At 40.6% G+C, this 14,092-nt stretch overlaps 1 protein-coding gene across 5 annotated transcripts in view; it reads right to left on the reverse strand.

The window, feature by feature from the left end:
- Nucleotides 1-2,972: 2,972 nt before the first annotated feature.
- PTPRZ1 (protein tyrosine phosphatase receptor type Z1) overlaps nucleotides 2,973-14,092 on the reverse strand; it is a 181,472-nt gene continuing 170,352 nt past the window's right edge. For all 5 annotated transcript variants that reach the window (XM_036328840.1, XM_036328839.1, XM_036328843.1 and 2 more), the window contains 7 exons: nucleotides 11,475-11,568; nucleotides 11,087-11,160; nucleotides 10,231-10,359; nucleotides 9,224-9,370; nucleotides 7,101-7,243; nucleotides 5,963-6,098; nucleotides 2,973-3,915 (listed from right to left, as the gene is read on the reverse strand). In XM_036328840.1, coding sequence (XP_036184733.1) covers nucleotides 3,775-3,915; nucleotides 5,963-6,098; nucleotides 7,101-7,243; nucleotides 9,224-9,370; nucleotides 10,231-10,359; nucleotides 11,087-11,160; nucleotides 11,475-11,568 — 864 coding nt within the window. In that variant the 3' untranslated portion in view covers nucleotides 2,973-3,774. The remainder of the gene's footprint in view (nucleotides 3,916-5,962; nucleotides 6,099-7,100; nucleotides 7,244-9,223; nucleotides 9,371-10,230; nucleotides 10,360-11,086; nucleotides 11,161-11,474; nucleotides 11,569-14,092) is intronic.

A 14,092-nucleotide genomic window follows, 5' to 3' on the forward strand; every position in this document is an offset into this window, starting at 1 on the left:
GTTTATGTTAAAGTTAATGAGATTTTAGCTTTGAGGTTTTTTTTTTCAATCTTTTGGATAACTTTGGAGGACTCCTCAAACATCCATGCTGCTTAAATGAAATATAGATGTATCTGCTTCACAACAAGAATCTTAAAGTGGTCTTAGAGTAGAAAGGACCAAAATAATAATTTGGCCAGGCCTCTGATGTTGTAGAAGAGAAAATGTGTCTTACAAAGTTAAATGACTTGAAATCTCTGCTATTTATATCACATACTAGGGGCCCAGTGCACGAATTCATTCACCTTGGAAGAAACTGTGGGCCGCAAGGCTACAGTGGGCTCAGGGCCGGGTCTCGGCCCATCCTCTGCACGTCCACCCAGCTCCTCCCACCGCAGCCCCTAGGTCCCTCCCTGCTGGCAGCCCCGCTCCCACCGCTGCCACTTGCACCTGCTGATGGCACCAAGCAATCAGGACCAAAGCCGGTGCCAGCAGCGGGTGTGAGTGGCGGCTCTGGCACCGGCAGTGGGTGTGAGCAGCAGCTCTGGCGCTGGCAGTGGGTGTGAGTGGGGCTGTCTCTGGCAGCGGGTGTGAGAGGCAGCTGCTGGCCCCGATTGTCCCTCAGGAGCAGGGGGAGATGGAGAAGCCTCTCGCACCCACCAATGGTGTGCTGCCAGAGGTGGCTGCCTGCCCCAGCAGTGGGTGTGAGTGGGGCTGGCACCAGCAGCAGCTGTGAGTGCCGGGTGGGACCGTGGCTCAGTGCAGGAACAAAGAATTTTCAGTAACCACCAGAGGCTCGCCCAGATGACAGCAACTGGCGCCCCTGCTCACCTGCTTCACCATCCTGCTACAGCCGATGCCCGCCATCTTCTGCGCATGCCCCTTGGTGGTCAGCGCACATAGCCACTCGTTGTTCAGTTGTTCTGTCATTTGGTCTATTTGCATATTAGGGATATATATATATATATATATATATATATATATATATATATATATTTCTATGTGTTCCAGCTTGCTTTCTGGGGATTTTTCATTTTCTTTCTGAGCATCCTTTTTACTGATGGTATTCATGGTTATTCGTGGCATTTGCTGGTCTCCTTTGTCCAGGCATGTATGGATGTCTATATTAATGGCCCTTTTCTAGCAGCTTTTTCTGAAGAGGTCTTTCTACTATTTTTAAGTAGATGTTGCTGAATCCCAAGATTTTTACCTCTGTTATCTCCCAGAGCTTACTGCCACAGCTTCTGTAGGGACAGTACAGACACACTGCTTGGGGGGTGGGGTTTGTTTTGCCCTCACCATAATGGCAACCCCAGGCCTTTGTGGGGACCCTCCCCAAGGACCTGAACTGGGGGTCAATCACAGAGGGAAGCAGCACTTATACTGCAATAACTTTTGGTTTACAGGTAATGTGCTCCTTTACTTGACACCAAGGGCAACGGGAGACGAGTTTTGGGAGTCCAAGGGGCAGCAGGGCTCTGTAGTTCCATTTTTTTGTATGACATTCCAACGCCCAACAACAGACAGCCATGCACAGAACCCGTGCCCTGTCCGTCATCTGCTGGCTCACTGTTCACTCTCCTTTCCCTGTTGGACTGCCCTCTGCAACTTTCTGTTCCTTCATGCCTAAGGCAGTGCCTGCCATCTCCAGCTTCCTCCCCTCATCTTTCTATTTATTCCCGGTTGTCCATCTTTAGATGCTTCAATTGGCGGGTCTCTCGGGCTTGCCTCTGTATTGAGTAGGGAATTCTTTGTTGAATTAGAGTTGGTTAACTTGCTGAAATTTCAGTGGGAGAAGCCAAGGGAATTTCTCACGCTGCCATTCCTCTGACATCACTCTTGTTTTTTTTTTAGGAAATGATAACCTTAGAAAAACTTGTTCATTATAATTTAACAACAAGGATGTCTAGATTCCTTAAACTGGTGTAGTCTGTTTCATTTACATGCCTTAACGATACCACCTACTCACATGCCAATATTGTGCCAATGAGGTTACCTCTAATGTACCAGAATATTTTATAATTCTCAAGTGAGTGAATATTAAATAATTTTAATTTTTATAACAAAAGCTTTTCTTTATTTTGACAAATGTGCAGATTTTCTTTCCCACTTTTTCTAAAAAGTTAATTTCAATAAATGCTTAGTATGTCTGATTCTGTGTGCTATTTGTGAGTGGGATTTAATTCTAAGAAAATATTTTAAAATGTTTCTGCTTTTAAGGAGGTCTTATTTTCCATGTTTTGTATAGTAGATAACTGGTATGAGTCCTTTTAAGTGCTAACAAATTAGGGGGATTCAGATCAGAAATATGAAAATTAAGTAAGATCCTTATGGTGTGATATTAAGTAGTATATACATGTATTAAATGTTTGTATTCATTTTATATGAAGAAGCAGTTGCCATAAATTCTCAGGGAGTATAATAACGGAATGATGGAATTTATGGTTCTGGTGCATTTAACTAAATAGCTGGATTATGTTCATTCTTAATACTTTCATGAGGGCAGTTTCCAGTATCAAAGCAGGCTGGTTACCCATGATTCCCTGTTTTGTTGCACTTGGGTTCCCCACAGCTGGTGGGTCCTGCTGATTTACCTTCACCTAAGTTTCCAAACCAGCGTAGCTTGTCCCTGACTGGCAAATCTAACTCTCAGTTTGCTTCTAAACTAAAATTTCTCAACATTTCTTGGTATGTGGTGCCCTTAGCTTCCCGGTAACATTTTCCTAGCTCCACTAAGCCAAAAGACGTATGTAATGGTTCCCTTTATTATGTAATTAGGTCCACATAATTTCAGGTTAGTAGTTGTGCAGTGTCAGTACATGTTACTGTGTTGTCCTCAAACATGGGAAATTCTATGAAGTCCCTGTGTGCCTCAGTGCAGTTTGGAATCACAGTTCCACCAGATCCACCTTTTTCACTTCCTTCATCTCAGCAGGACCCTGCCCACCATTCGCAGTCACACAGGCTCTGGCACAACACTGCACAGGCAAATGCAAGTTGATGGCAATACTTATATTTATTTTTGCAATCCCTTCAATAAACCATTTGAACAATGTTGGGTAAGGTGTTATTTTCATAAAAACATATTCTTTCAAAACAAATGTATTTCTATTTTCCATAAAAGTTAAAATTACATGCTAAAACAGAGTTAACCACTGAGATAACATGGAACAATATCAGGAGACTTATAAAGCAAGGCCAGACAAGGAACTATATCATTAAACTAAGCAATGACACAGAACTAGAAAACCGACTCAGTATTAAAATATAAAAATCTACGATTATAAATATAAATTTGGTCCATGGAGACACTAGAGCAGTATTTACAGTAAGTAGAAGATTATTTTGTACTTTAGGTGAATACTGCAGTTGTAAAATGTTGAATACCATAAGGAGCAGAGCATTTTATTTACAGTCTACTGTATTAAAAGTTACATTTCCAGCAAACCTGTTGATTGCTACAAATACAGCTAACAATTTGACACTAAAACAACATATTTTCTGTAGTTTGGAATTCCTAGTACCTATAAATTTAAAATTTCTGTTAAAATCAATACAAAAAACACCCTAATTCCATTCTTAGAAATACTGTAAAATTCAATCATTTTAGTTTAAGCACAATAAGTGAATTACAAGAAGTTCTGCAAAAAGGCACACATTGTTAATAATATAAATTTGGCAGCAGAATCCTATGTCATGAAAGTTACTGTCAGGTGATGGGAAAGAAAACAGGGGACAGAAAAACGGATTTTCCAGTCTAATTTGAGATAGGGAGTTTCGTCACCCCTCTCTGTGCTAAACTAAAGACTCTAAGCTCTCGGCTATATTTCCATCGGGCAAGGCTGCGCCGTTACTGTCCAGAGAGGTGGATGGATTCTCTTCCTGCCTCGTGCTCACAAGGCTGAGGACTGCTTTGTAGAGAAACTGATACTGCTCCTAGGGAACAGAGAATGGGAGTTACAAACAGAAGCTCAGTGAAGACATCCACCTGTAAACGGAAGGAATACTTTTAGTGACACTTGGGCACTGTCCATGGAAGAGTTCTGTGTTAGGGGCTCTGTGATACTCAGCAAAGGCACACAGTCTATATGAATGTCTTCTTCTGATGACATTTAGAAGAGCTTTTTAATTGCCCTAGCCCAGTGGTTGGCAAACTCATTAGTCAACAGAGCCAAATATCAACAGTACAAGGATTGAAATTTCTTTTGAGAGCCAAATTTTTTAAACTTAAACTATATAGGTAGGTACATTGTTATTAACTTAATTAGGGTACTCCTAAGGCTTAGGAAGAGCCACACTCAAGGGGCCAAAGAGCCGCATGTGGCTCGAGAGCCGCAGTTTGCCGACCACGGCCCTAGCCAGTTTGACTCAGTGGATAGAGCGTCGGCCTGCGGACCGAAGAGCCCCAGGTTCAATTCCGGTCAAGAGCATGTACTTCGGTTGCAGGCCCCTCTCAGGTCTGGGCCCTCGCTGGGGCATGTGCAGGAGGCAACCAATTGATGTGTTTATCTCACATCAATGTTTCTCTTTTTCTCTCTTCCACTCTCTCTAAAAATCAATGGAAAAATATCCTCGGGTGAGAATATAAAAAAAAACACGTTTTAATTAGCTAATATTCATTGTCCTAGAAAATTGGTCCACACACATCGGCTTATGGTAAGCACTCCGTCCTTATTCATTTACTTCACGGTGTCACCGAGAAGGCGATGTGACAGGGCTCCGACAGTGACTGGTCAACTTGTGTGTAGCTCCCTGGCATGGGCACCTGTAACCCACTCCCAAATAGGTGCTCATTCTCGGTTCTCTAGTTGTTATGGAAACCATTGGGTTTGTCTATTAGGGGGCAGGACTGCATGTCAGTCAGCTGAGACACGCATGCAGAATGCAGGCCTTTCCCAAGATCCACTTACCCAGTATTCTTCACACTCTCCCCACCTGACCGCGCCCATCCCTGCTTTGCCAAAGGTGGGCGAGCGTGTGCCCTGCTGAGGTTTCAGAGTAGAGACACAGTAGAATAAGTAGCTTTCCTCTTACAGATGCTGGTGTGGTTGTGGCGGATAGGGGGAGCCACTGCAGAGAAAGTGAGCTGGGGACTAACATCATAGCAAACCATCCTCAGGACCACATGGGAACTGGTGCCCCATTGAATGCATCCTCAAAATGGGTGAAAGGACAACCTCTGGAAAGCAATTCCCTACAGGACCAGCTTGATACAACCCAACGGATCTGAATGAGATGTTTAATAGGGGCTCCTCTGAGGTGCAAGTGTGCAGGGGTAACCTTGCCTTTGGCCAGTGGGTTTGGGCTGTAGCTCAAACAATAGACCTTTTCTAAGTCCCTTATACATGCACAGACCACATAAGCTTCTCCCATTGGGCCACTTGAACTAAGTTCCCTATCGTCTTTTCAGCCCTTATTTCTACAATAAAAACTTCCAAATTATTTCAGTGTCGAAACCAACTTCTCCAGATGTGCTGCATCTCTGTTTTGATCATCTGAGCCTCTCTTTATTTTTAAAAGTATCCAAGAATTAGCCGTTTGTTAACTTCAGAAATTAAATTTCACTTGAAAGAAAAGTAAAAACTTCAAAAGTTTAAGACTTTTGGGTGTGTCTTCTGACGGTTCTCTGAGCTAGGCGGAACTTGAACTCTGGAAACGTAGCCATTTATTTTGTTGGACAAGTCAGAGTGGTGGTGCTTCTACTGGGGATATTTTGCAGAATTACAATAAATCTTGTAAAAAAAAAAGCACACATGTGATTTAAAATTTTTAGCCATAAATTTTCTAGAAGAAAAAATGTAAATGTTTCTTATTTATAGTTCCAGTTATATGGATTGGAGACAGAATAACTTGTAATTCAGGCTGAAAACTACATCTAATGCTGTCAATGTGGCCTTTTTTGATGTAGGATAAAATGACGCTGGCAGCCTCTAGGAAATAAGTAGTAGCAGTGAGAAGATTGCTTCATTGCTTTGTTACTTACGATGTCAGCAAAGACTCCTGGCCTCATCAGATTAATCATCTTGGCTACCTGGTAGACATCCACGGAATTTTCTTTTTCTAGTTGGTGCATAAGGGTTGCCAGAGCACAGAAAGTTCCTGCTGTCACTCCTCCGTGCCTTGAAGCAAAGGAGAGGGACAGACTCCATTCAGATTCATCGGGCTTTCATATTTGGGACTCACAGAGTATGTACTCTTGACAACTTTGCCCTAAGAACACTGAGATTTCTAATGAATTGCTTCTCTTTACTGTGCAGAAAACTGTGGTTTATGGTTTATAGAACACTCAACAAGTGCTCATGATCTTAGTAATGAGATACTTTACAGAGGATTAAGATTTGCTTATACGAGGAGCTGGCAATAAATAAGAATGCTCTAAGGTTATAATATGCATTACATAAAACATGTATATAATATGTAATTCCAGCACACACATTTTTTTATTTGCTTATAGCAAAAACCTGGAAAGACCTATTGGTTAAAGATCTCTGTTTTCGGTAAGTAAAAAAATATGTCAATTTTACTCCTATTCCAAGAAAGTTCATGTCTGAGAAATGTCTCTGATTAGCATCTGTAAAAATTCAAATGCTAAAACGAGTCATCAGCCCTAGCCAGGTTGGCTCAGTGGACAGAGTGTTGGCCCATGGACTGAAGAGTCTCAGGTTTGATTCCAGTCAAGGGCATGTACCTCGGTTGTTTGCTTATCCCTAGCCCTGGTCAGGGCATGCACGGGAGGCAACCAATCAATGTTTCTCTCTCACATTAATGTTTCTCTCTCTGTGTCTCTCTCTCCCTTCCACTCTCTCTAAAAATCAATGAAAAAATATCCTTGGGCGAGGATTAACTATAAACAAATCAATCTGGACCATCACACAAAAGGCTCTTGGCATCCATTGCAAGAGCACATTTTTTGTGACCACACATCCATCTCCTACCTTCAAGGGGAGCTCCAAGGTAAGTGAAAAAAAATTCCATGTTCACCTTGTCTGTAAGAAGCAGATAATCCACCCACACTGAATCACTAGATTGGCCCAAAGCATTAGGTGAGTACAAAGACAGCAGAAATCCGCGTACACCGAGGGGATGCTAAGGTACAACTTGATTTTGAGTGTGGAACTTACTCATCGTGGACAATCATGGGCCCATCCCTGCTGGCAGCTTCTTCTTTGATAAGACTTAGAAGTTCAAAAGTTTTACTAATGGGGCTATCTGGATTTGGCCACTTGGGACACTGAAAATGCCTCACTTCCAGTACATAATCATCCTATAACAAGAAAGACAAAATCATGTGTTTAAAAGAATCAGATGGGTTACTGAGTAGAGTAAGTGAGGAAAATCAGAAACCACAGGAAGGTGATGAAAGCCAACGGCACGCACAAGCGAGCAGCAGCAGTGTCAGCCTGTCCTTCACAGAAGAGAGACGTTGCTGTGAGGCCACGCTGGTCACATATAGATGCATCTCTTTCTTATTCTAACGATAAACCTTATTTGTGGGATTATGCCAATCAAACCATGAAAGTATGTGCAAAAGATGAGTCTGCGATGCTAAATTTAAACGTACAAAAATAAATCTTCAGTGTTAAAATTTATTTTAAAAATATCGTAGACTTTTTCAGTACCAGTATCACTCAGGTTTAACTAAGGGGAAAGGAGACAGCAGGACACTGGGGAAGACGCTGGCAAGGAGGGTGGTGTTTGGTTTCAACCTGGTCCCAGTTCTGATTCTTGCTTAAGTGACCAAGCAGCCTGTGTGACTTCAAATCCCTTACACCTCAGACCTCCCGGCTCCTAAAGTGTACGCAATCAAATGTTACATTTAAAAACAAGCAGCAGACGCCCAGCCGGTGTGGTTCAGTGGATAGAGTGTTGGCCTGTGGACTGAAGGGTTCCAGGTTCGGTTCTGATCAAGGGCATATGCCCAGAGTTGCAGACTGAATTTCCAGTAGGGGGTGTGCAGGAGGCAGCTGATCAATGATTCTCATTATTGATGTTTCTATCTTTCCCTCTCCCTTCCTCTCTGAAATCAATAAAAATATATTTTAAAGAATAATAAAAAAATAAATTAAAAAAGCAGCAGAACCAACATTTTATATGGGAGTGCAAAAGTCCAAAATATCCAAGATACAACTGAAGAAGATAGTCAATATAGGAAACTATCTCATTAGCTATCACAAAGTCTTATATTCTATAAGAATGAATAAGACCCTATAGTTTTGGCGGAGGCATGAACAAAGAGACCAATATAATACACAGAGATCCAAGAAACAAGCCCATACATACACGAGAGAAATCTGATTTATGATTGAGCTGGTATTGCTGATCACTAAGTATGCTGGGACAATGGTTAGCCACATGGAAAATAAGGAAATTGGACCTTTGCCTCACAAAACATAATACAAAATGTTAATTTCAGGTGGAGCTATAAAACATTTAGGAAAAAGGGTAAAAAGATGATTTTTCAAGGTAAAAATGGATTTTTTAAAAAGGCACCAGATGATTTCCTTATAAAAGTAACAAGAGCATGGCTGGCATGGCTCAGTGGTTCAGCATAGGTCGACCTACTAGTATAAACCAGGAGGTCATGGTTTGATTCCCGGTCAGGGCACATGCCCGGGTTGCGGGCTCAATCTCCAGTAGTGGGTGTGCAGGAGACAGCTCATCAATGATTCTCTCTCATCATTGATGTTTCTATCTCCCTCTTTCTCTCCCTTCCTTTCTGAAATAAATCATATATATATATATATATATATATATATATATATATATTTAATTTAGTAAAACAATTCTAGTTCACTGCACATTTTCAAAGCACTTCTTCACTTATCAGCTCATATATTCCTGGAGAGCAATGCGTTAGTTTACTAGGTAATATGTTTTCCATTTTACTTAAGATAATTCAAGGTAAAGTTAACACATGAGAATAAGGATTGATTCAACTTTTTTTACTTTGTTTACTTTCAACTTAAGTTCTATCGGCAACTGTTCTGAAGTAAAAGAGAAATCGTTGTTTTCCTGTGTGTGTAGAAGTCAGGAACCCTGTCATTTAGTGATAATTAAGTATTTAATGATTCTACAAGATTTTGAAAATGAAAGTGACAAGTAAAGTAAAACTTACTATTTAGGTAATCTGTCTCAATTTGTAAGAAATCGGTTTCCTTCTTTTTATTGCTGGAAAAGATCCTTAAAGAGCATATATTTAAATGTGCTTAAGATGAAAAGTTTGTCATTTAGTTTATATCCATACCTGTGTAGCTTCTAAGATAAAATCTTGGATTAAAAGTTTTTCTTCATTAGACAGACATTTGTGTTCTTCAGCCATAAGAGTGACCTTAAAGCTTTCACAATTTATAGGCTCATCTTTATTTGGCCAATAAACAAATTCATCTTCTGCCTGGAGGATTAAAAACCAAAGAAAATTCTAGATTTTAATAAAATTTCTTAATTAAGCAGGCTGTGAAATGAAGTTAACTGGTTGCCATAGACAATTCAACATGTTTTTCTTTGAACTGCAAAATTTACTCTTAAAATCTTGTGTCTTATAAACCAGATTGACCTGCATAATAAAACTTAAGAACACAAATTATTGCTTTTTTGTTTCCTTAGTTTATCAATAACAAAGATTAGTTGCTGCTTCTATAATTGATAAGTTAGTAGATGAAAGTCAAGTGATTTTAAGAGTTCAGCAATTTACAGCATCATTTGGAATGGTCAGCATAACTTTATGGACAAGAAATGAATCTCAAGGTATATATGCAAAGGCTAAATGAGATATTAATTAGATTTTATTTTGGGGTTTCTCCAAATATATATGAATAGTAGCATAGGGCATCCATGATTTTCTGATATTAAAAAGTCCTTCGGATACTGGGAGTTCACTTTATTCCAAATTGGTCTTCTATGGATAGCCTCAAACTGAGGGAATCTCCAAATATCGTACAAAGTTTTTAAAAAATATATACAGTAGAAGCATATGGACTGACTTCATTCATGATTGTGATTGTAATTTTCTTAAACTGTGTCACAAAATACTTAAATTTAAATTAATTTCAACCTACCCTTATTTAAAACTGTCATTCAACAATTTCAGATCTGATTGCATAACCAAACCAGGCCCAGTAATAGTCAAGGTGCAACTCCAGGGACATTACTTTATTAGTTGAAACATGACTGGTTTGTTTGCTGGACTTCCGGCTGTTGTGAGCTGACAGTTCTCCCTCAAGGAAAGTACTAAAAGCAGCCAGAGGGCCTTACCATGTTTTGACCATCAGGAAGCATAACCACCAGCTGGGCGTTATGGTCCCATATCATCCTCCAGAAATCTTTGATGGTGTGGAGAAGAGGATGCTGAGTGATGATAAATTCGTTGCTCTGATAATAACCCTACACAATCAAAAAGAAGGTAGATAAAACCTTGACCTACGACTTTAAATATTCAGAAAACATTGGTAGGTTTATGGCAGTCTCTTCATTTTCAGATCGTGTTTATAAATAACAATGTGATTACTCCAGTCAGTGCTTAGGGGGCACTGCTCTATGCCAGGTATAGCACTAAGCATTTCTTCCCCTTGAGTCGGTTATTCCTCCCAGCGGTACTACGGGGAAAATGCGATCCCCATTTTAGAGATGATTAAGCAGATGCCCAAGTTCACACAGCCATCAGCTCTAGGAGCAGACTTATCAAAATGACTTATGAACCGTATCTCCTTCACTCTATAGGGTGGAAATCTAGAGAAGAGTTACATTTCTCATTTCCCACAAGTCCCAGCGACAGCGTGCAAATTTCACACCTCTGGCAACAGGGCACTTTGGTGTCCAGAGGCCCTCTGATGGGTGAGCACATGTTTTGTGTCTCTTCATCAGCCCTAATGGTGTTTGCTCCCTGCACCTACTTACTTCCAGGTTTTCCCACTCCCAGCCTACATTAAACCATCAGGGAATGCTGTCTTCTATCGCTACTGCGGGTGGTGGGCCTGCCGTCATCAGATCTGACTTCTGTCCACCTGGGCTGCTGCCCATGTTCCCAGCTACTGCTTCAGGCAACTCACTCTGGTTTTGGTTCTGGTAACACAAACTGCAGGCAGTCTCCCCAGCGACTTCTCTGACTTACCATGATATAGGAGGCGTTGATGTAGTCTGTGCCTTCCCCGCTCAGGGACGAAATGCCAACCCGTGATCTTTCCACTGCAACACAAAGCATTCTGGGTAAACAAGCGTTGCCCCCCATGCTACACCTTCCCCTTCAGCCCCACATGGCAAAACACAGCTGCATGTCTCAAGCTGAGCGTCTGTGACCTTGAAGCTCACGTTACCATGTATTTTGCAGTTTTAGATGACACTTCAGGGTTTGAGAGTCCTTTTTAAAAGTTACCTAATTAGAAAAAATCTGAGTGTATTGCTTTTGTCCTAAAATGTACAAATATTGTCAAATTACTTACAAGGTTTGTATTCTAAACCAAACAAAGTTTTGTTTTTTTTCAAGATTCAACATATCCTACCAGGAATAATGGAAGAAGTTCTGTTCTTTTCCCTGTTGCATTGCTTTAGGGCTGTGGAATAGTCACTCTGCTGTATATTTGACTGACTCAGGAGCTGAGAATGGGAGTGAAGGAAAAATACAGGTTATTTTTTATTTCATTAAAGTCACTCAAATACACGCACATGCGCCCGCGCACACACACAAACACACACACACACACTCCTATACATACACAGCCCAACCAAGGTGGGATACTGAATATAAACAAATCTGACTTTTTCCCCCAAGAATTCCTTGAACTAAACTTGTTTTAGGGAACTCTGTGGCACATCTGGGTTTTACACCAGGGAAGTTGGAAGAAGCAGAGACCGCTAGCTTCCTAGGTGACTTGCAGCATTGGGAAGACCTTCCCCATGGCTTCCTCGGTGGGTGTGCACTCTCCATTTCCTCTACTTCAATCTCGTGCAGTTGGGAGACAAGCTGCATATTGCGTGTGTGTGTGTGTGTGTGTGTGTGTGTAAATATATATGGGTATAGTTGGATTTTATTCATTCTTTTAATACTCCATCACATGAATAATCTACTTGCTATTTATCTATTCCCCAATTACTGAATGTTCAGGTCATTTCCAATGTTTTGCTATGTCAATATTTGTAGCAATGAATATCTCTTCTATATTTCTGAATGTTCACACATGTGAGGATTTCTACAGAGAATTAGGAGTCACCAGTGTTTAAGTCTTTTTTTTTTTTAATATATTTTTTATTGATTTCAGAGAGGAAGGGAAAGGGAGAGAAAGATGGAAATATCAATGATGAGAAAGAATCATTGATCAGCTGCCTCCTGCATGCCCCTCACTGGGGATCGAGCCTGCAACCCAAGCATGTGCCCTTGACTGGAATCAAACCAGGGACTCATCAGTCCGCAGGCTAAGACTCTATTCACTGAGCCAAACCAACTAGGGTGTCCAGTGCTTAAGTTTTGATATATAAAAAAGTGCTGCATCATGGTTTTGATTTGCATTTCCTTAATTATTGTGAGATGGAGTACTTTAATGTTCATCAGCCATTTAGGTTTCTTCTTTGAGGACTGTAGTTTCATATTTCTACTTCACTGTTAGTTATTGATTTGTAGGGGTTTTTGAAATCTTGAAGGTAAACCTATAGTCTGTTTAAAAAGTTGCAAATCTCTTTGTTCTCTTTAATCACATAGACATTTATACCCAATGTATTAAGTTTTCCCTTAAGATTTTTGTAAATTATGTTTTTATTTAAAAATCCCTTCTTTACTCTGAACCCTTGAAAGGTATGTCCCTCTAATAGTTATAATAGTTATGTTCACCTTGAGGTACTTAAAATCCATCCTGAATAATTGTAGTGTTTGAGGTGTGATAGGGGCCTAAATTTACTTGTTCCCACAGAGGAATTATTTAATATCATTTACTGATTAGTTCATCCTTACCTTACTAATTTGGAATGTCATATTAATCACAACAATTTACACATGTGCATGGCTCCTCTGGCTTATTTGCCTGTTTTTAAATATTATTATATCTGCATAATAAGTTTTCCATACGCAATACAATACATTTTTATTTCTTATTTTTCAGTATTGGTTTGGATGTTTTGGGACCTTTGTGCTATATTAATTTTAAAATCAGTTTCACAAAAATAAAATAAAATCAGTGTCAAACACAAAAGCCTGACATGTGATAGGTGTCTGATATATATTTGTTGAATAAATAGAAATGCAATTTATTTCAGAGAAATTTTCCTATGGATAAACCTGAGTCAAGACCTTTCCTTAGATGACAATAAGCACACCCACACACCTGCATTTCCTAGTTATGATGTCAACAGGAAACAGAGTCAAATGTCTCTCTTTTTCATTGGAGTCTGATGTCATAATTGATATTTCCATTTGATCCTGGTCATCCAGTGGAAGCCAAATCAGTTCTCTTATAGAACGGTGTCAGGGATAGCGCATAGTGAAATGCTGAATATGGGTAAGACATATGTATTTTTCTTTTTAATTAAAGGAAAAGCTGTCCTAACAACCTAATGTTCACATTTAGTATTTCCTTATTATCTCTTTCTGGGAGCCGTGCCGGGCACGTTTCCTTAAGTGTTTCTTTCTGCCTCAGAGAAGCTTGACTGAGTGAAACGTTTATGTTTTCCCAACAGCAGGTTCTCTGTTCAGCATTCCCCCCTCATCTTTCTCTTACTCCTCCCAAGTGCAAATGGTGCTAAGAGGGCCACACATCAGAGACAACTCAGTGCCAACATCTTCTATGTCGTAGGCTGGGGAGAAGGGAGGGAAACCTGAAATCTCAAGGTTTGTTAACTAACTCTCCTGGGTTTTTCCAACGTCTTCTGAACTCTTCCCAGATTGTCCTTCTCCAGAACTTGGCCCTGTTTCTCCGGGGATCATGGGAAGTAAGAGGTTAGCACGGGAATAACGGGGAGCACAGCAGCAGCCTCCATTCCTCCGGAAGCCCCGGCCCCAGCTGGCAGGCGGGTAACACCTGCTTTCTGAATTCTTTGCTCCCTGATTTCTGGAAGTCAGAGAGCTGGGCTGCAGGAGGAATAATATTAAACGACAACAGAAACACCCCTCCCTGGTGCGCGGCCTGCGGGG

The sequence above is a fragment of the Myotis myotis genome, unplaced genomic scaffold, assembly GCF_014108235.1.
Source record: "Myotis myotis isolate mMyoMyo1 unplaced genomic scaffold, mMyoMyo1.p scaffold_m19_p_11, whole genome shotgun sequence".
In the NCBI taxonomy this organism is placed as follows: domain Eukaryota; kingdom Metazoa; phylum Chordata; class Mammalia; order Chiroptera; family Vespertilionidae; genus Myotis; species Myotis myotis.